At 39.6% G+C, this 22131-nt stretch overlaps 2 protein-coding genes across 2 annotated transcripts; both read right to left on the reverse strand.

Moving 5' to 3' along the window:
- Nucleotides 1-8904: 8904 nt before the first annotated feature.
- On the reverse strand, nt 8905-14288 carry LOC145469460 (uncharacterized). Its single transcript, XM_081453190.1, has 4 exons — nt 12322-14288; nt 11453-11900; nt 10855-11122; nt 8905-10268 (listed from the first exon to the last, which is right to left on the reverse strand). The coding sequence occupies exons 1-4, from the start codon at nt 12383-12385 to the stop codon at nt 9711-9713; spliced, it is 1338 nt and encodes a 445-aa protein (XP_081309316.1). The 5' UTR covers nt 12386-14288; the 3' UTR covers nt 8905-9710.
- A 214-nt stretch (nt 14289-14502) lies between these two features.
- LOC145479057 (uncharacterized) lies at nt 14503-20817 on the reverse strand. Its single transcript, XM_081457300.1, has 4 exons — nt 19603-20817; nt 19015-19079; nt 17704-17996; nt 14503-17077 (listed from the first exon to the last, which is right to left on the reverse strand). The coding sequence occupies exons 1-4, from the start codon at nt 19658-19660 to the stop codon at nt 16582-16584; spliced, it is 912 nt and encodes a 303-aa protein (XP_081313426.1). The 5' UTR covers nt 19661-20817; the 3' UTR covers nt 14503-16581.
- Nucleotides 20818-22131: the final 1314 nt, after the last annotated feature.

Genomic DNA, 22131 nt, shown 5'->3' on the forward strand with positions numbered 1-22131 from the left:
GTGGCGTAGACGTCTTCTAAATTCGCACACAAGATCTCTGCCAACTTAGCCTGTGAACAGGCTCCCGATTGTGTTATAGGGAAATAATAAAAGTGTTTAACAAAACGAGCGGCTTGTCGTTGTACACGTTAGGTCTGGATGTCATGAATTTCCTTTTAGGTATATGCGAATCACATACCCTGGTATTCGATAATAAATTGTATACGCAAGATCTGGATGTCATGAATTTCCTTTTGCGTATGTGAATCCCACACAGATGGTGTCTTACTAATGAATAACAAAAGGTTTTCTTAAATGTGTTCCAGGTTCCTTCTGATAAATCCGACAGTAAAAGTAAATAAAGTAAAACTTTATTTTGCCACCGGGTCAACCTTCGTGATAATGCTACTAACATATAACGAATATTAAACTTGATCGAGATCTTTAAAGAGTTCCACTCCTAAATATTGGTTTTGTTTGTAGTGTTTATTTATTTTTGCGCGGGCCCTCTTCCGACTTTTTTGTCTCTGGACTCATTGAAGAACGCCATCTGATTATTGACTTAATTAGGAGCCTAGGAAGCTTAGGCCCGGTCGTCCATACTACACCGGAGGAAATTAAAAACGCAACAATCACCGGTCGTTTTATATTTTTGTTTGAGGAAATCTCGCCCAGGGAAATCACGTGGTTCTCTTGATCCTATCGTATTCGAAAAGGTCTATTTTAAAATGTTTTCCGTCCACACGAAAACTCAAAGCCCGCGTTTTCAAATTCCTCCGGTTTGACGAGCCTTTTCGAAAAGCTCCGTTTTCGTGACGGATTACTCTGGACCGTAGGCCTAACCGTGGAAATAAAGCTGTATGCGCTTTTAAATTCCTCAGGCGTAGTGTGGACGGAGTCTGGAGCAAACCACAACGTCAATATGAGCACCATCAAACAAAAGGTTTAATGAGCAAAACAAAGGCTGTGCAAGTGTGTTCAGTAAACCTTCATACATTTCATAGCAGTCCTCTGCAAAACAACAACGCAAAATGACCGCAAACGCGAACGACGGGTCGAACTGCTAATTTTTCGTATTTCTATTTAGAATTGAACGCTGTCTTTACAACGTTAGCCTGAGCGAGGTCTTAGAGCCATAGCCATCCTAGAAAAATTCAATTTTACAAGGCGTTGTCCTCGGCGTCGCCGTCGTCATTGTTAAGATCCCTTTACGCTGTATTCGCATCTCGGATCCTGGAAGGTCGATACACTTGTTTAACCACTGAGGTCTGTCATCCTAAGTGGCTGTTTTGTATTTTGCTCATGTTTTACCCCAAGACCAGTCGAACGCAGATGAGAGCGTTTCGGTAGGAAGTTTTTCTCTCCTGCTGAAACAATCTCGTTTACGTTACTGCGCCGATGCAATACCTTGTCATCTTCACCATTACTACACGGCAATCGTTTGCATCTTCTTCTTCAGTATAGCTTAAGGCTTTGAATACTTAAAGGCCATCGTCATCAATAACGTCCTTGATACTCGGCGCTTTCCCGCTCCAAACCAAGTAATTCAGTATTTCTCTTTCCATAGCTTCCAGTTCTCGGGGATCTCGCTACTTAATTGACATCAAATCTAAATGTTGCAGAGACAATGATATCTGGTGGAATAACATTGAAAATTGTGATGCTTTAGGCGGCGAGGCACGGGAAGTTGTTTTCGCTCGTAGGCATTCGTAGACGGTGGACGTTGTCGACGAATTTGAATTACCTTTTCGCTGCAACATGTAATATTAGCTGGCAGAGAGAACCTTAAACGAACCTCATCAATCAAGGCCATCGTCATCAATAACTACTTACTGTAGCTCAAGGCGTATTTTAATATATAACTGTATGTATAGCATAAATTACAAAGCCGTTACAGAACATAAGCGTGCATACAAAGAATGTTTGGCAGACTAGCATATTATAACCTTAAATTATGGTATGTCCGCCATTCTGAATAATCAAATCCAGCCGGTGTCAGAAATTCGTTTGTCCAGTTTGGCTATGACGTCAGTGTTTTTTCATTGGCTCACAGCCAAGCCTTTTGTTCTTTCCTTTATAAGTGCGACACCACCCGGATGGTTGGGCGGCTAATTAATTCAACTACAATATACACATCTCTCTTAATCTCTCTTAAACAATACCTCCTGGATATATAATCAAGTATTCTTCCTCAACAACCCCCTCTAAATATCCCCCCCAATATCCCCTCACAGCCTGCATTTCATTAATCCCCGACATATACCTACACAGCCTACAATTCATTAATCTCCGACATATACCTACACAGCTTACATCTCATTAATTCCCCACATATACCTACACAGCCTACAGCTCATTAATCCCCTACATATGCCTACACAGCCCACATCTCATTAAATCCCCAACATATACCTACACAGCTTACATCTCATTAATCCCCCACATATACCTACACAGTATACACCTCGTTAATCCAACACATATATCTACACAGCCCACATCTCATTAAATCCCCTTCATCTACCTACACAGCTTACATCTTACAGCTTACAGCTTACATTAATCCCCCACATATACCTACACAGTATACATCTCATTAATCACCCACATATACCTACACAGCTTACATCTCATTAATCCCCCACATATACCTACATAGGCTACAGCTCATTAATCCCTCACATTTACCTACCCAGCCTACAACTCATTAATCCCCGACATAGAGCTACACAGCCTACATCTCATTAATCCCCCAAATATACCTACACAGCCTACATCGTATTTATCCCCCACATATACCTACACAGCCTACAGCTCATTAATCCCCTACATATGCCTACACAGCCCACATCTCATTAAATCCAAACATATACCTACACAGCTTACATCTCATTGATCCCCCACACAAAACTACACAGCCTACATCTCATTGATCCCCTACATATACCTACACAGCTTATATCTCATTAATCCCCCACGTATACCTACACAGCTTTTATCGTATTAATTCGCAACATATACCTACAGAGCAATACATCTCATTAATCCCCTATGTATACCTACACAGCCTACATCTCATTTATCCCCCACATATACCTACACATCTTTCATTGTATTAATTCCCAACATATACCTACACAGCAATACATTTCATTAATCCCGTACATATACCTGCACAGCCTACATCTCATTTATCCCCCATATATACCTAAAGCTTTTATCGTATTAATCCCCAACATATACCTACACAGGCCACATCTCATAAACCTCTTACATTTAACTTCATAGTTTACATTTCATTAAATCGTTTCTAGAGTCATTACTCATTACATTTAGTGGTTATCAACTCATGTAAACCAAGTGGTCTTAAGATATCTCGGAACAAGTAAATTGACTATCGCTATTCAAATAATCCGTTCACTCTTAGCCCGGGAACAGGCTCCCGGTTGGGTTAAAGGGTTTAGTGCAAACTAGCCAAGTGTGGTCTAGGACGAGCGGGAAGAACTGAGAGCGGAATGGTGAGCGCAATTCGAGAATTCTTTTAACGGCTCGCTTCGCTCGCCGGATTGTTTTTTTTTTTTCTCCCTCGCTGGGAGCTTTCATGTTCGCAAGCTAGTTCACTTGCCGTGCGTTCAGCCGTTCGAACGGATACCGCAAGGAAAGTTTTCGCGTGGGTGGTCGCATATTTGCCGATGCATTTTTGTGGTTGAATCGGCAGAGTTCTTCTTTTAACGACGCTTTTAGGGTCGAGAAAGTAAAATTGGCGATGTACTTACTTCTTTTTACGTGACGCGTGATTGGTGAAAGAAATTCTCCGTGATGCGTGATTTAATTGAAAAATTCAGCGTAATGCGTGATTGGTACCCCACCTTTGCACCCTCCATATTGATAATTTCACGGTTGTTTGCGCGAACAGTCAGTGAAAATGGTGGGCGATAGATTCGTCTATATAATGAAAGGAAATTTCTTGATAGTTTGAAGAGATGAATTTTATGGGTCTTTTATTTTCTCGTAACAAACACGATATTTCACCACTTGAAAATGAAATTTATATAATCGCGCCACCGTGTAACACCCTCTATAGACTGTTCCAAATAGATAGGCATCTCTTAAATTTAAATTTCTTTTTCCCGCATGATATGGTCAAAAAGGGGGGTGTCGTCGTGGGGAAAACCTCCACTGATTCCGACTTGATTACTCATCTCTCCAGACCTCAACAGTTCATTTTCGCGGATTTGTTGAGCTGTTGAGTTGTCTTTTGGCTCTGTGTCAAAACCAGTCTTCATGAGAAACAATTCATACGAAATTGAGTTCCGCCTACAGGTTCATTTTCATGCAAATCAAACTCATTTTCGTTAGGAAGGTTTTGCAAGGAGACTCGTTTTGAAACAGAGGCACAAGGTAAACTCGGAAATGAAATATTCTCCATATCAGTCTCATGGTTTTAGGAATGAAAATATCTGCTGTCAAGAAGCTTGACACTGATGCAGTGTATGAACTGCGCCATTCCATCTTATACACAAGCTTAACTGCTTTGTGGAGAATCGAACTGACCTTTTCTACAGTTGATCAGGTGATCTACGTCGTATTTATATATATGGTTTGTTTTGGCATCAAGCAGCTAACGAATTAGCCAATTTATCAATAAATCAAATCCTTTACAGCAAATAGAAATAATTAAACATTTCTTGCCGTGATGACTTTGGTCTCAGCTATGTTAATACTGAAATTATTATTAGCCTGTGAAAACAGTTAAAATTGACCCGCTTGCTTGCTTATAACTAGACCTAGAGATAACTTTCCCTGATCTTAGACAAAACAGTGAAATACTTTTGGCAGGTCTTGGCAGCTGTAGTTGGGGTGTAGTTGTGGTCAATTTCACGACCATTTCACCACGTGAAGTTCATTTTCCATGGAATTAATCAATCTTATCCTCTAAAACAAAGCAACCCGCTGATTGTTTGGTTTTTTTGTTTTTTGTTATCATGATGAACAACCTTTCAAACACAGTGTTCAACTATTTTTCTTTTGAAATGGGAAAAACCTCCAAAGAATTTTCGTGTTTTTTGCCGTTTTATGCCAAGAAATATATGTCAAGGAAATATTTTCGATCATTATTTAAAAACTGATCTGTCGCAACAGAATGGCTTTCAATCATTTATATACACCTGTGTTTACCCTGATATTGTTTGAAACAGAAACAGCACATTTTGGTCAAAAATAGTTTATTTTCTTGACAGAAATTCGTTCTTTGGCTTCTCCAATTAAGAAAAAAAGCCGTTTACCTCAATAAAAGCCTTTGCCGCCTTGCGTAAATGGAACTTGCAGACACAACTTTACTTCAGCGATTCTGAGGGAAAATCGTTGAAGAGTTGTGGTTAAATTGATTTAACACCTCCACAAGTGTGCATGTTTCCCATGATGATTTTAATCACTGACAGAACTTCACAAGCGATCTGCTAATTCGGAAGAATGTCAAAGGCTCTGATGTCGATCTTAGGGGTTCCGTTTTGCTGCTTTCCTTGTTTTGGGAAAGTCAAAAAGAATCCTCAACTAGGGAGCTCTGTGTTTGATGACTTGTGTGGTGCTAACACAAAGAATTGTCCCTTTTCGATTTTCTCTGGATCGTCTACAAGGTATGTATATTTAACCGTCTTAGAACTGATATCTAAATATTGATTCTCCATAAAGACTGACATACATACCTATTAAAATAACTTTTGAGAATTATTCAGTGTTGTACACCAAGACGGCAACCTATTGTTTATGATCTTCGATATTCTCTTCAGCTGTCAACTTTACACTGCATTGATATTGTATGGAGAAGTTAATACTTGATCGAGTTCCCCAAACTAAATAACATCTGACATTTACGAAACTAACCCGCAAAAAGTCCTTTTATATCAATTTAATTGTAGTAATAAAATTCTATTTTTTTTTTCTCATCGTTTGGCAATTTTTCATTCTATTTTCGGCTTCGCAATCTCTTTAAGTGCAAAGTGTTTTCTGATTGGTAATTCAGTTCAATGTCAAACAAACGATGTGGTGTTCAGAGCCGTAGTCAGAAAAAAATTACGTCTGAGACAATTTCCATCGTTAAATTCTCTTCCTAGGTCTTAAGCAGAGTTATGCTTTCCTCCTCTAAAAAAACACAACAGCAACAAAAACGAAAAGATGACTGATTCAAGAGCGTCGGTTTGCTTCATACTGGCTACGGCCCTGGTGATATTTTCCAATCAATCTTCTCGATTCTATAATTAAATCTTTAGGAACATAAAGAAGGCGTTTACTTCTGTGCAAGAAACCAGAGAAAAAAAATTGTGTGGTGGACTTAATCTGACAAAATTACTTTTGAACTGTTCTAATATCAAGTTTATTGAAGAAAGCAGGTACCAGGAAAATCGTTGGACAAGTAAAGAGTGATGATTCTTCCTCTTTCTTCTTTCGGTTTCGTTTTCCCGTGATTGCAAGTCGATGCAGGCTATTCTTATGATAAACTGGATAGGAAGAATTGGTAATCTCATCAGTTAACTTTCAATTTCATTTAGAATTTATCGTCTGAAGGGATAAACTGAGATAAGAGTAACTCATTAAATTTTAAGGTTCTTGTGGGAGTCAGAACGTTTATTTGTTGGCATTGATGAAATTGGAAACAAAAATACCACAAGCCTGTTCAAACTAGCTTCGCAGGACGTTATATTCATTCTGCACAGTCATTCTGCGTAGTCATTCTGCGTCGAATTTGCTACTTTTTTTTTATCGATTAACATTCCCTCACCGGTGGTATCATTTTAATCCTTAGCTCGAATGGTCAAAAGAAAGCTCCAACGAGCAAGAAGAAGAAGACCATTCGGGATTTTTAAAAGGTCTGTCACAATCCTATTTATTACGAAATTAAGAAAACCATCGTCAGATGACAGCGGAAATTTACATTATATAATGATTTTATAATACCACAACACTGACAACAGATTTAAGTTAACTAGGGTTTGCACACTCTAGGGGACGTGTTGCGCGGACACAAAGCGTGGACAGGCTGTAGCGACAGTTTTCCTCGTGTGACATGCCCGTTGCTGTGAAAACTTTGCAGGGACAAAAAAAAAAAAAAAAAAACTTTGTTGCAGGGACAAAATTTTCCTATAAAAATCAGCAACCAATCCGCTTCGTGTGCACCGGCTTGAGTATAGTCCCTGCAACATGCGTCCTATGCGCACACAAGGACGGACTTGTCCTTGCTTTACGTTCCTGCAAAGTGTACCTAGCGTGTGTCTACCTTAATTAAAGTCTGCTTGTCAGACTCTCGCAGGAACATTGTTGATTTGTTTTGGGACTTGCAAGTCCATTCTAGCTCGTCCTGTCATATTAATCAACGTTGTCTCCGTCATTTATCCGTATCTGTTTAAAAATGATGCAGTCGAACTTTCCACAAGGGTCCGCAGGTAGACATCCTTGACCCCAGAAATTATCCGCTTAGAAGAGGAGTCATGTTATGGGTGTTTAAGGAATCAGTACAGCGATAGAGAAATTCAAAAAGAGTGGTTAGGCCTTACCTCACTGTGTTTGTCTTCAAACTCTCCGAAATACTGAACTGCCCTTTTGCACTTCTTGAAATTGAGTATGCTTGTATTCTGTTTCGACTGAAAAAAGGTTGTCATCTGATGAAAATATTTCGATTTAGTAAGGCCACGCGAGTATCTTTAGTGCACCCTGAGAGCAGGAGTTTCTCAGCATTGGGAGCCTTCAAGCGTGCAGGGGGAGGAGTAGGTACAAATAAATCCTACCCCTCGGAGGGTTTTCACACTTTTAAAACTCCAGGAGAATTTAGCTTAAGGATGTTTTAGAAAATATTCTGTAGTCACTATTCATTGATCCCTTGGGAACATTCTGATATGTGAGCTGTCTATGGTTCGCAATCGTGTTTCAATAAGCAGTTTAACTCAAAAGCTGAAATTTCAGGGGTAATTCTTCGTTCCCAAATTCTCAAGTTTAACATTTTCTCTCCTCCTACACTAGGATTTGCCAGTAGGTACAACTCAGAAATTTGAAAATTACCTCTTAAGTTTAATTTTTGATATATTATACTTCTTTTCTCTACAGGCTATCGTGGAACAATTCATCTGCTTTTGCCGGTTCTTTTTTTGTTATAGGAGTCAATCCGTGGCCACACATCGGAATGCCATTCATTCACTATTAACGTTTTAAGTTGTCACAAATGAAATAAAGTTGTGAGAATTGACACAACTTACTAAATGTGTCTCGCCATACTGTAGTTATCGGTAATGTACTAAACCTTTCCTTCACCTGTCACGATCAAAACTACTGGGAAACAACTCCACATCAGGCTTTTAGAGGGAAGGAAAGTATGTTACATACTCTGGAACGAGGGGAATTTTAGAACACGGGAGAAGTCAAGAAAACGAAAATGGTCCTCAGTTTCAATCCACACATTATTAACATTCTCCCCAGACCATCTCTCTATTAGAACGCTCGATCATCGATCGTATGACCTCACAAAAAAACGGGGGTTTAGCATTCTAGTATCACTCACTAAGTGTGCGGATGACATGTTGTTCTCCCCTCCCTCTCCCCCTCTTAGTGACAAAGTTTTTTTTAACATTTTTGCAGCGGGACTGCATGGTTAAAATCCAACATTGAAAGGCTGGGAGGCTGGGGAATCTGTCAAACAATATTACTGGCACTGGGATATTTCTTTACTAGCTGCTTTAGATCAGTGGATATTGAACATTTTCATGTCTTGAAATAATAATAATAATAATAATAATAATAATAATAATGATGATGATGATGATCATGATGATCATGATGATCATGATGATAATAACAACATTTACAGAGGATATCACCAAGCTAACATTAAGTTAATTAGGGTGTTCATCTATCTACATTACAACAAAAAACCCTCATTCGTTTATTCATTCAAGAAGATTGACAACAAGACAGAGTGTGCACTGAAAATGTATTATGTACATTTGAATCTATAAAATAATTATCGTTTACAATAAAACATTAATAAGGCATTTTGTTTGCCAATTAAAAGTCCTCTTCGTTTCATCGCGCATTTAGTTTTCCTAGCATAACTAAGGAAATATAACTTGTTAATCCAATTGAGATAAGCAAGTCTACACTAAAGTAGATAGTTCGACAAATTAAATAAGAGTCACGATTAGGACAAATTAAACATATGTTAACGACCATTAACAAAACAGTAGTAATCTAATATAAACAGAGGGGGAAGTACTGAAAAATAATTATTGTGAATTGACGATCATTGATTCGAAACCATTTTTATGTTTGATCAGTTTCGTTCGTTCTTTCATTCTTTTTCCCCTTCTCCTTTTTCTTCTCCTTTTGTTTCTGTTTTGTTTTGTTTTGTTTTGTTTTTTTTTCATCTATGAACCTAAAGTTAACACTTCGTCTATTAATTTACTAAATAACTTTTGAGGATAAGACACGAGATTAGAAACACTCTCAAATCCCTAGTAGATTTCTGTTTGCTTGGATGCCGCTTTTGAAAGGTAAGGAACATCGCATGCAATGCTATGTTCTTGCAGTTACTTTAAGAGATTCAATGAGAATCAGCTTTTTCTTGAGAAAGAATAATAACAACTGCTTCCAAATTTGCACCGTATATAAATTGTCTTGATGGGAACTGTTTTCGTAATTCTTGAGTCACCTCCTATCTCATGTGCAAACTGTTACTCCCAAGACAATTAGCCTTGATAACGATTCACGTTCTGTAAATTCCGCTGGTCTCCATACGATGTCCTATACGTTTGATACGTTGCATAAGGATTCGGGTACGGCGACTTTGCTTGAGCGTATTGCCTGTACTGATTGTAGTAGTTATTGGACTGAGCAGCTGGGTAATAATTGCGGTATCTATAAGCGGCCGGTGCCACACGAGGCGCCGAGTAAGAAAGTGGTCTCATGCTGTTCTGTTCAGCACTCCGGCCTATACAGCATCTTACGGAACACACTGGTGCACATGTACTTGGACACGATCCTGGACAGGTTGGAGGAGGAGGGAGTGCTGGAGGTGGCATGGGGTAGTACACTGGCGCGGGGGGAGGTGGTGGTGGCGGACTGCAGCATGATTGAGAACAAGCTGGAAAGCATTGCGCTGGACATGCTCCAGGACATGTTGGTGGGAGGATAGGAGCGGGAGGAGGAGGAGCAGGTGGTGGGGGAGGGGGCGGTGGGGGAGTGCAGCAGCTGATGTCACATCTGGGAAAACACTTGGATGGTTTGTGGCATGGTAGGGAGCACACCTGGAGACGAACAGAATTAATAAAATGCAATCGGTCAAAGTCATGGTGACAAAATAATTACCATACATGTGACAAATGCAACGCTCATTATTTTTGTGTATGACTAGAATTCTTGTGTTTGTTGTTTTTGGTGTTGTTGTTGTTGTTGTTGTTGTTGCTGTTGGTGTCAAAGAATCTTGAAGATTTGGCTTTTGGAAGAAAAATGTGTGATACAATACAATGCTTAAAAGAAATATATTGGTAACATGGATATTAACAAAGTAATGTAGTACTAAAGGAGTTATGAATGAGATTCTGTGCAAATTTACATGTTCTACTCAAAATGGCCCGCGACCATCTGTAATAATTTATGCAGTCATGCAGTCAGGGGAACAGTGTTCGCTTTCAGCGATTCACATAATCCAATCCAAAGATATAGCCTGAGATAGCGAGCACTGGCGAGTTGTCCAGTCAGTTAGTCGCTTCCAGGCCACGTCATGCAAGAATATTTTGGAGGAAAACTAGGGACCCATTATTCATTTCTCGAAGATGGATTCTGACGAGAGAAAAGTGGTACGTAGCTTTACAGTTTAACAAATCGACTCACCGGCACAATTTTAGGGTGCTGTATGCAGCGGTAGACAACTCTGGCATACTTATAGACATCAGGACAAATAATATTGTTCTTTTTACCAAGAAAGGCATTAGTAGCTGCCACAGAACACTTATTTTCTCCTTGGCACAGGTCGAACAACTTCTTATTGACTCGATGTTCTTCCGCCACGCAATATCCCTTGGAAGGAAGGACTTTGTGTTGGCATGTCTTGTTTTCGTCTCTTCCGTAGAATGTACTGTATAATGCGATACGATCATACCTGGGAAATAAATTAATCCAGGCATGGATTAACAGTGATGTCGTATCTAAACAAGAAACCTAATCTGATTACAACAACCCATTACAAGCTCTGAGTTCTTTACTCACTGACGAGATTTGTAAAAACACAGCCTGACTGCAGTGAATATAAGATGGCTGTGATAAATAAGCCATTGCAATTTGATTGTTCTAGAAACAACAACAACAAAAAATTCACCAGTAACACTGGTACAGAGAATTTACTACACCTAATACAGAGAATTTCTGGATCTAAAACACACAAAAAATTCCCTTTTTCAGATACTTGGACTATGTCATATAATTTTCTCACTTGTTAGGACATTTAATCTTCAGTTTATGTCCTTCACAAGCCACTGCCACTTGTTGCTTTCTTTTCATATACAAAGGCATCGGAGGAGGCTTGGGTTCACAACATGACGTAGAACACTGAGGGTAGCATTCCTTTGGACAATACGACGCACAGGGAGGGGGTGGGGCAGGTGGAGAAGGAGCAGGAGCGGGAACGGGAGAAGGGGAAGGGGAAGGAGTGAGCGAGAATGCCGGAGCTGGGGCTGGGGCGGGGGGAACCTGAATGTAGGAGGCTGGAGGCGAAGCCGACTGCTGAGTATGCTGCTGGTAGTAATACTGCAGCTGTTGCAGTTGTTTTTGTTGTTGTAGTAGTCGCTGTTGTTGAAATATTGACGACTGTTGAGCGGTGTAACAGCACATAGGATTACACGCTGGGTAACATTGTGGAGAACAGCTGCCAGGACAGCTTCCTGTAAAACGATGCCAGTATACAAGTCAAGTCATTTTATTTCATTCACATTATTTATGTTACCATGCGAGGAAAGATACATGTACAACTATAACGATATGATAATAATAATAATAATAATAATAATAATAATAATAATAATAGGTAGCTTGTATCTTCATAGCCTCAAGACATTAGTTAATGAGTCATTTGGTGTCGCAGTCTAGATGTAGCATTTTTTTAAACAAGTGTGTAAAGATATAGCTGTTCGGATCTGGACATGATGATACATCACCAATCAATTAACAGGTACAACATTTGCAGATTTTTTTAAAACAAACAACTAAAGACCGCAATTCGTGCAGGATAAAAGGGAGCCCAACGAATATCTGCAGTGGTTTGCATCATTTGAGATGGAATGGTGAAACACTCCCTTTACCTACCTAGTAAGGTTCCATCTATCGAGGCAACGAACGAGAAAATCGCAAAGACACCAACCAGCCACATACTGAACTACGAGTACAAAATTCTAGGGGAAAAGACGAAGATATTACTTAGTGTTTCTGACTCTTCTTTGCTAAATTAACCCACCCGGAGTGAGACAGAGACAGGATAGATCGTAGCTCAAGGTCTAGCCTCAATAGGTTTCTCTGCTAAACGTGAGAAAAGCGTCTTTTTATCGTTCACGGAACATTTACCACACAACGGCCACGCCAAGAAGGACACCTAGTCAAAATTGAATCTATCTTCACCAGTTCGAACTTCTTCACTTTCACTTTTAGCCATAATCCCCTGGGGGTAATGAGCCGCCTTTGAACTTCACAATCATGTAAATCTGTTTAATATGCCGGTCGTTCTAAAAACGTGCTTAAACTAAATAAGTAATGCAAGCGATCAATTGCAAAATAAAAAACGAAAAATTAGCCGTGGTGGCCCACTTTAATTTCTCCAAAATCTCAGAAGTTTGTTCATTTCTCACTGTTATTTTGCAGAGGACGACCTACGAAATGCTCAAAGATTTATAAACGCACGCAAATAGCCATTGTTCTGTTCATCAAACCTTTTGTTTGGTGAACTTCTCGTTGGCGTCGCTGTCGTGGTTTGCTTAAACTCTCTCATCCGCTGCGTCCTTTGCTGACACCAGTCAACGTAAGCCATTGGTAGTAAGAACGGCCAGTGGCCAATGGCTATGGTGTGACAGACTTAGTCATTATTTCAAGCAATAAATTGGCCTGTCATGCTTGTCCCCTCTACACGCCCAGTTCAAAGATATCAGAACAATGAGACCCCCTGGGGGTTAATTAATTCAAGATATACCCTAGGCAACTTTTAACTCTCAAGTGCACACAGTGCTTAGTAGTTAACACAAAGATGACTGCAGAAAAAAACTTGGTTTCAAATTTTGTATTGTTTTACTACAAACTGGAGGATCGGTCAATATCGTAACGCCATCTTAATAATATTTCTGGATCCAATCCTGAGGACAACTGTGCAAGACAAAGTTTCCGAATACTGCCTATCGATATGATCTTGAAACAAGTGGACACTTTTCCCTTTTAATCGCCTTACTCACCAAACTTTTAAATCGGTGTTCATGTTCAATTGCCGGAACGTGGCTCGCTTGATAAACAACCTGGTACCTGTTAAAGGTTTCCACCGTAACTTATACCAACACACTATAAACCAGCCCAAACTATTGCTGTTATTAAGCCTATGAGCTCTTGAAAATATCTATGTTCAACCAGTGAATATTATTTGCCTTGTAGAAAAGCTGTTAATGCTTATAAGAAATGCGGGTGATTTTGTAGGGTGGGGAAACATGACATACTGTGGCTTCATATAAACAGTTTACGAATTTAGACATGAAAATAATTTCAACAAAAAAACTAGCATCTTGTTTCGATCGAGTTTTTTTAAACCTCTTATGAACGCTAATAATTAAAGGTAAGAGATATCACTTACCCGTATACTCTATAGAGGCTGGACTCGTCAGATCCACGAATCTTTCTAAAACGAGAACAACAGATATAAATTCCACGAGATGTCAAGAATGACAAAATATGTCGTTACCCAGTTCACACTTAAGCGCTCTTCCGATCAATACGTTACAAAAGCGAAAATATCTTTCGGTTATTTGAAAAACCGGGCACTTAAGATAATAACATCAAAATATTTGCGTAAATTACCATTCATTAAAACTGTCGTCCATTTTTTTGGTCCAACATGGTGGCAGGGTCAGAAAGTTCGTAATGGTCAAGGAATTCTAAAAATACTACAGTGATGTCATCTCACTACCCGTCGCTATGACAATCGAGAACTGGTTTTGTTGGTGTACAAGAGATACCGTAAAAAAAATAATTAGAAGACAAAAATGCGCCAGATTTCGCTTGTAAAACGTTGCTATTGAAAACAAAACTAAGCAAAAAAGTTCACCGGAACTTGTAGAGAATGACTGGACTTCGCAAATTACTTGTCCATTTGCTCTGCTTTTTCTTCGCCAGTGTTCATAACGGGAGAGCACTTAAAATTCTTGATAAGAGGTGTTAAAGTTATCAAAAAATGTAGACTTTTATTTGTTTTTTTCAACCGACGTAGCATATTGCAGGAAGGAAGCCTTCAATGTTGATATTTAGAAATAACTGAACACAAATGAAAAAATTGACAAACATTACCTCTGATTACGCGTGGTGGAAAGAAAAGTTGCTGAATTTATCTGAGTTGTCTGAATAAGTCAAACATTAAAAAAAATCTGCAATGACTGGAGAGCATTACCTTACCTGTTTAAAGAAATGATCTCTTTTCTAGTTTTTGTGTCAAATAAAATGCATTCGGACCTGAGGGGTAAAGTAGCGATCATCTTCCCTTGCCGCTCTGCAAACTAGTTCAAGTGGCCATGAGCGCAATGAAATAAGTCATTTGTATCACGGGCAGAGCAATTGTCCACGTTACCCCCTTCACATTGAGAAACCAGGCGGTGTACAGGCACGCCACAAAAATGACGGAACGCCACTTTTGAAAACTGAACATAAACTTGTGAAAGACCTCATCTGATTGGGGAAGGGAGAGCTGAAGATTTCAATGTTTACATAAGAATAGCCGAAGATTTGAACTGAAGACCTTTATCGGGTTATAACTCCAGGAAGTCGTCTAAGAGGTGGATTTAAACGCAGGACGTCTGACCTTTGAAGGCCAATGCCCTCCCTGGTCACCTTTCCATGCTCTGGTTACTAGCTCTTTAGGGGGTGCTTGAGTGATAGGATTTAGCTTTTTACATGATGTAATAATCAGTTAAGAACATAAACAAGTGTAGAAATGGCTCAACATTTTGGTAAAAACTTTATTTATTTCAGTATTTTCTGTGCAATGAAAAATACCTGTACTATTTTAATCACTTGGAACCAACTTTCTCATCACCTGACAGTGGTACAGATGTCACAGTTTGAATTTCTATGGGAAATTAATCCCTTATAGCAATATCAACTGATTTTAAAAACTAATAATTTAACAGTTCATGAAAGTGTAAAGACTTGGATGCTTCACAAAAGTAAGAACGAGTTTAGCTTTGGACAAAAACACTTATGTTATATTAAATATAAGAAGTTAACCTCTTGTTCCAGAACAGAAAGCAACTACCAGCATGAACCGCTTAACATAAATTCATTTTTGTTCTCCGCGCAAAAGTGTGGGCCATGTTTAATGCATACAAGTTATAGTAAGATAACGTCTATTGGTTGCATCCGTAAATTCATTAAGAGGAGATAGCCTCCCTTGCAATCGATTACTGCTAGAAAATCCTGCGTAGGAAAAAAGATGGCGACTGGGACATTTACCCATAATGCCTAGCGTACGAAAACTCTAAAAACATAAAAACAAACGGAAAAGTTCTAAAATCGTCAAACATAGCATGCACAATGTCTTTAGGATAGGTGCGAATATTGCAAAACTATGGTTTTCCTTGTGCCTAATGGCCTGTGTAAGGTTCGCGTGGTATTGTGATAAAATGTGTAGCCACCATCCGCTTTTCCCATGGAGGATTGGATTTTTTAATTCTCATTTGCATTTTATAGCACCTTGTTTGATGCGTACTAAAACTTGGAATTTTGAGAATACGCAAGTTCTCTCACAAAGTGCATATTAGATACATGCCGGGTGGTGTTCATATATCAGTGAGGATACTGAATCATTTTGTCTTCTTGTAGTAAGTAGTCTAATCTAGTTGCGAATACGTGCTAGCTGTTAACGGACAATTTTCAGTTACTTGGAAGTAAAATGCATCCAAAAAGAGCACAACATCTCAGCACGATTGAGAGATGTTACGAAAAAATTAAAAAGAAAAGTTTATTGTATGCGTGAAATACTAATAACAATTTGACTCGATGCCATCTTGTCAGAGGCAAGATGAGCGTCTCTGTACTGCGGACCGTGGAGTGATGAATGTGCCTAGAAGTTTGCTAAATTTCACAAACAATATAGCACTACGATTGGAAATAAGCCTTTTTCTGAGTCAATTGTCATGTTTACAGCAACAGCAACTGCTGTTTAAACTTCGACACGACAGAGTAGTATTTAAAGCTCACACAAGAGCTGTCAGCATGAAAATGATTTTTAAATCCCTTTAGAGACAGGTTACTTCAGCCTGTTACGTTTTCAAAGGGTTTATTCAGGCAATCTCCCAGTTAGGAGAAAACAATCTCGTCCCCAGTTCATCTCTTGCCCTCATCATACACAACGTCCCGTTGTTGCAGCAATTCGCTCCCATACCCAGAGGCACTCTCGTCTCCGCTCGGTTCGTCTCCAGATCCTTCTGGTCGCACAGGAGTCTCAGACTTTTTAAACGTTTCGTTTACTTCCGCCTGCTGTGATGGCGCTGTGCTTGCCGGAAACGTCTCTGTTATGACGTCCGTTGCGCCCTCCGGTTGGGTGAATTCCTCAGTGATGTCATTTCCGGGTGTTGAGCCATTATGAGTATCAATTGGAGTAACGGATGCTTGTGAGGTAGCAGTAGTGACAGGTTGAGTATTTTCGTGTTCTTGAACAGTAATTTCCGGTACAGAAGTGGAAGACGACGATGAAGACGTAGCAGTGGAAACTGAGGAAGATGAACCCATTCCTACAGCGCCACCAGTTATGACTTCATTAACTGATTGGCTGCTTTCTGAGCCGCTGTCTACATTTGGATAATATGTTCGTGGCGTGCACCTATCAAAGTAACAAGACATAACACGTGTTGTGATTGGCTGAAATTCATTTAACATAACCTATAGTTATCTCGAGCGACTATTTCATAAAGGCAACAGAAAGCAGTTTTCTTGTATCAATACCTTGAAAACGGTCGTGTATGTTTGGGAGTATAATAGACAGCAGGGGAAATTCATGTTCTACTGTTGAACCGTTGAAAATCAACTCGTACTACCGCAGCTATATAAAAACGCGAAAAATGATGTCATTATATGGGTTTCTTAATTTAAGTAGAAGTGCAGACCTTGAGATGGCAAAAAAACCAAACATGATGTTAGGTATTTTCTATTAAGGAGCACAACAATCTATAAATCATGTCACATGTATCAAGAAAATTATCACAATCCCATCTTAATTTTCCTCAGCCAGGGGTAGACTGCAACCATTCATGTATCGCTCTTTTGAGAAGACAATTTCCTGGAACTAGCCTACTGATATTCAGGGTCATTTAGCACTGTGGCAACAACAATCACATGATCCTTTGGCAACATTGAAGAGGTAAGTGTTACGTCGCTCCGGAAAAAGTGGTCCACACCCAGCATCTTATGTGTAAGATTTTAAACGAGTCTACGCGGAAACAAACTGACCTGAATTTAATGTCCAAGTATTTGTACACATTGGGGCAGATTGTTGTTCCAGCCTTAGCCAGTAAGTCATTGTTTGCTGCCACTTCACAAGTGTGTTCTCCTTCACACAGTCCTCTGATCTGAGCATTGATCTGTGTTTCTTGTTCCTGGCACATTGTGCTTGATGGAATGCTTGGATGCACGCAGATGGAGGGATCTTTGCGACCGTACATCGTTTCCACCACAGTTATTTCATCGAAAATGCTCGGACATGACACAAATGCCTTCTGACCTTCACACACAATGAGATTGTGCTGGAAACAAATTAAAAGCGACAAAAGCATGGCAGAAGTTACATTGTATTATTTCATTGTATATCAATCTTTTCTGGATTGGATCACGTCGCGAAGAAAAGCACAGGAGGCGTCGAGCAAACTGTGCTATTTTTTGTTCCCATGATTATCAAAAATATCTGAATTATAAATGACCTTTCAAGAAACAGTAAGAGGGCCCTGTGGTGAAACATCGTAGTTGTATTCCAGTTTGCCCTGCAACAACGCGAGTCTCACAGATCGAACTGGGCATTATTTCCCTCTTCATCCACAGCCCAACTAATTTGGCAGGTCCTTGGCCTCAAATCAGTTGGTTCCTCTTTGGTGTGGCACACAATACAGACCCAAATGGAGCTTACGCACGCTTCGTGGGTGCAACCATTAAAAACTTATTTTACAAAGTTGGCCTTCTAGATCGACCGGTTGATCGGTCATTCGATCAAAAGGCAACGAAACTCCAAAGGCTTACATGACAAATTAAACCTTTGTTAAATTTCATTTTTTTAATAGACCAAGTACCAAAACTGGGTCTATTAGCCTCACATTCAAGTAGAGCTTCAATCAATCAGTTAGAGCTAATTTGCGTTAAACGCATTCACGTGGGCAGATATAATGTACCAAGACACAGGTTGCGAATGATCATAGTTATGATATAGTTATTAAAGCCTGAGGTGTTTTTTAGGAGGTGGGGGAAGGCTTTTTTGCATCAGTTTTAGTTCTGTTGTTACTTCATAATGAATGATTTACTTTATCCATCGCAGGTTTTACTGAAAAAGCTATAAGACTGACTCTTACTCGATTGTTTCTCTTTAAGATTCCAGGAACAATATAGAGATAACTATAACCTTAACAATATTAGATTTTACCCTAGCAAGAAAGCCGTTTAGTTTAGTTCGTTAGAGTTTCTGCGTCCCTGTTGCAGCTTTGCTCCTCCGTACAGGTTTACTTGTTAGATACCACACGTTTTGTAAAACTTAGAAAAGATTAAATATCATCTTACCACTTTCATAGCACCCGGTGGTTCAGCGCTCTTGGATGAGCTGGGATTTGGGGCTCCCTGGATTTCTGAGGAGGGGTCAACATTTGTTAACTTCAAGGAAACAACTCATAGATTTCGAGTGACCAGGGCTATAAGAGAGCCGGCATCATGTAAAAATAGTTAAACATCTAAAGCGAATGCACTGTGAATGTTTTTTTTTTTTTTAGCTTTATTCACTTAACGCAGTCATAGAAGTCAATTCCGTTCCTATTTTGTTTAACTGTCATTTTCTAGATTATTTTATAAAACCCAAGTGTCTTGGTTCAAGATGGTTGTTTGCGTTTTGCAAATGCAACTTGACGATAACAGTCTGTCCACCAGCAGTTAACGACAAGTTGAACTAACAAGAAGTTTATCAAGCGTAGACAGATAATGGAATCCAAAACTTAAGTCCTGTTCAAACATAGACCTTAGATTTACGGTAGAGGGGCAAAATTAGTTAACTAGACGATAAATATTTGCCTGCCGAGATGGGATGGCCAAAAAACACTTTTGTTTACAAAAGCAACCTTCGCAGAAGAAAAATATTTATCGTTGAGAAATTCTTACCATGTAAACAGCAAACCCACACTATTACTAAAGATATTGTTGACCAGCTACCATCCATGAGGGGATTAAAGTCGATTTATGCCGAGCTTTGCGGCAACAAAATAGCAAACACGAGTTTCAGAAGAGGCGGCAAACGTTTTTTGCTCAGTTCGGGCAGAATCTGGAGATGGATTACATCAGTTAATTCGCTTGTGAAGAAAACAAATCTATAACTGGTATAATGCATTATTAAACGATTTCGAAGCGTTTGCCTCTTGTGAGAAGGATGAAGACGTTAATTGTTGTATAAGATACGGCGAACTGAGGTATCAATCGAGCCAGTGTTTTAAATGCACTCGGCTTGGCCTCATACAATTAAACTTTTTGTCACTGTACGTACATGACTCGCCAAAAATGGCGATAAGTCAATATCGTTTCGGCTGTTGGGCAATAAGATAGGGAAAACACACAAAGGATCAAATTTTGCTTTACTTTAAATTAAAGCAATAAATATTCCCGCGGTTATGTTAAAGCACCAAGGTTAATCTCTCGTATTCCACTGAAGCGGAGCTGTGCGGTGAAGAAGTTCAATGAGAAAATTTCTTGTAGTAAATAATGGCCCATCTGTTTGTCGGTTGTCGTTGTCTATAAAAATGTTGAAGTTGAACACCAGCAAGATTAATCAACTAGACGATTTCGGCCAATTATCGGTAGTTTTCAATAAAGAAGGCCAGGTTAACACTTTCGTCAGTCAAAGAGATCCAGATGGAAAGGTGAATGGTACCCCAAACCCCGTTTTTTTGTCCTAAATATCCTCTATTCCGTTAACTAAAATGAACAATTTTTCCACTCGATATCCCTTCTCATCTGATCTATCCCTAATCCCATAAATGTTTCCCCAAATATCCTGTATCCAGTTAAATATTAACCTTAACATCCCGTATCCCGAAAATTCTTAACATGGCCTCATTGAAATGTTTAGCCATTTGTCACCCGTTAGCCAAAATTATGTCTTACCCCGGTCTAGCAAGAATTCCACACGCAGGCTTTGTTCTTTCATGATGAATGCAAACACATTACATTTGCAAAAACTCATTCCTCCTACACTCTGTGACAGCGGGTTTTGCCGCTCCGAACTCGTTGAGAGGCCTATAAATAACGTCAACTGGGAATTAGCTCGGAGAAACTCACTTGCTGCGAGAAAGGAACTTGTCAGCTGTTCCAAAGTACCAACTAGATCTGTTACTGGAATATGAAAACTTCTAGAACTTAATCTTCAAGCATTTATTCTAGTCTCATGTCGTAAATCGCCGGTGTAAATCGTAGATGCACTTCATATTACAGGGATAAGAGCACTCTATTTGTATACTAAAGAAATTCTTGATTGCATAATCTTAGATATAATTGAAAGAACGCTGAATAAAGTCAGCTTGAAACCTAAAAGTAGCCTGAAAAACAGCATAATGAATAAAGCCAGCTTGAAGCCTGAATAAATTCAGCTGATGAATGGTGATCTAAACAAATCTAGTTTCCAATGTGCATTGCAGAATGTATGCTTAGCCTAGAAAGCAGTGTAAAGTCACGATGCAGGTTTACTTTACAAAAATAAATTAAAAATTGACGGTTTTTGCTGAATCATTTCAGTTCGTTCAGCAACAAGTACATTCATTCTATTTACGCAAGTGTTAGACCTAAAATTTGCGGAAAGTAGATTATTTTAGTGCACTATTTTTAAAGGTCTCCAGGCAAAATATACAATCTTACTTTTGAACTGTCGATTCCAGCGCTGAATTTCTTTTCGTTTCCTCTTAGCGTTGCTTCCATGTTGTGCCTTACCCCATGTCTAGTCCATCCCTTTTAGCTCGACCATCACGGTACGTCTACAAGTTGTTCTGGACCGCCCTTGCTTCCTTCCTCCAGGTGGTGTCGATCTGAGGCAGTCTTGGGGATACGGACCTGATCCATTCTAAGGACATGCCCAAGCCATTGGATCCGGCGACATTGAATCACCACCACCCCATTCTGGCTATTTGTTTTCTTGTACAACCATTCATTTGAGACCTTTTTAGGCCAGACGACGCGACATATTCTCCTGAGACATCCGCTGTGGAAGGCACTGATCTTGTTCGTATCGCCTTTTAACACTCGCCAGCACTCGGAACCAGAAAGCAGAACTGGTTTGACGATACTGTTGTATAGTCTGAGCTTCGTCCTAAGGCTGTACTGCCTCGACTTCCATATAGGCTGGAGTCTTGCAACTGTAACTCGAGCTTTCTCAAGCCTTGCCTTGGTGTCCTTCTGCGCTGCACTGTCCTTTGCGACAAGGCTTCCCAGGTAGGTGAATTCCTCAACCAAGTCAAGTGGTTCACCATCTGCTGTAATTGGTGCATCTGGAATGGCATTGATACACAAGACCTGGATCTTGGAGGTGTTGATGGTTAAACCTAATGAGCCTGTCGGTCTTCTCCTGTAGGTGGCAACGTGTTGTGGGAAGAGCAGCGAGGCGATCTGCAAAGTGGAGGTCTTCAAGTTGGGAAAAGAGTGACTGTC

Source organism: Orbicella franksi, chromosome 2 (genome assembly GCF_964199315.1).
Source record: "Orbicella franksi chromosome 2, jaOrbFran1.1, whole genome shotgun sequence".
Classification (NCBI taxonomy): Eukaryota; Metazoa; Cnidaria; class Anthozoa; order Scleractinia; family Merulinidae; genus Orbicella; species Orbicella franksi.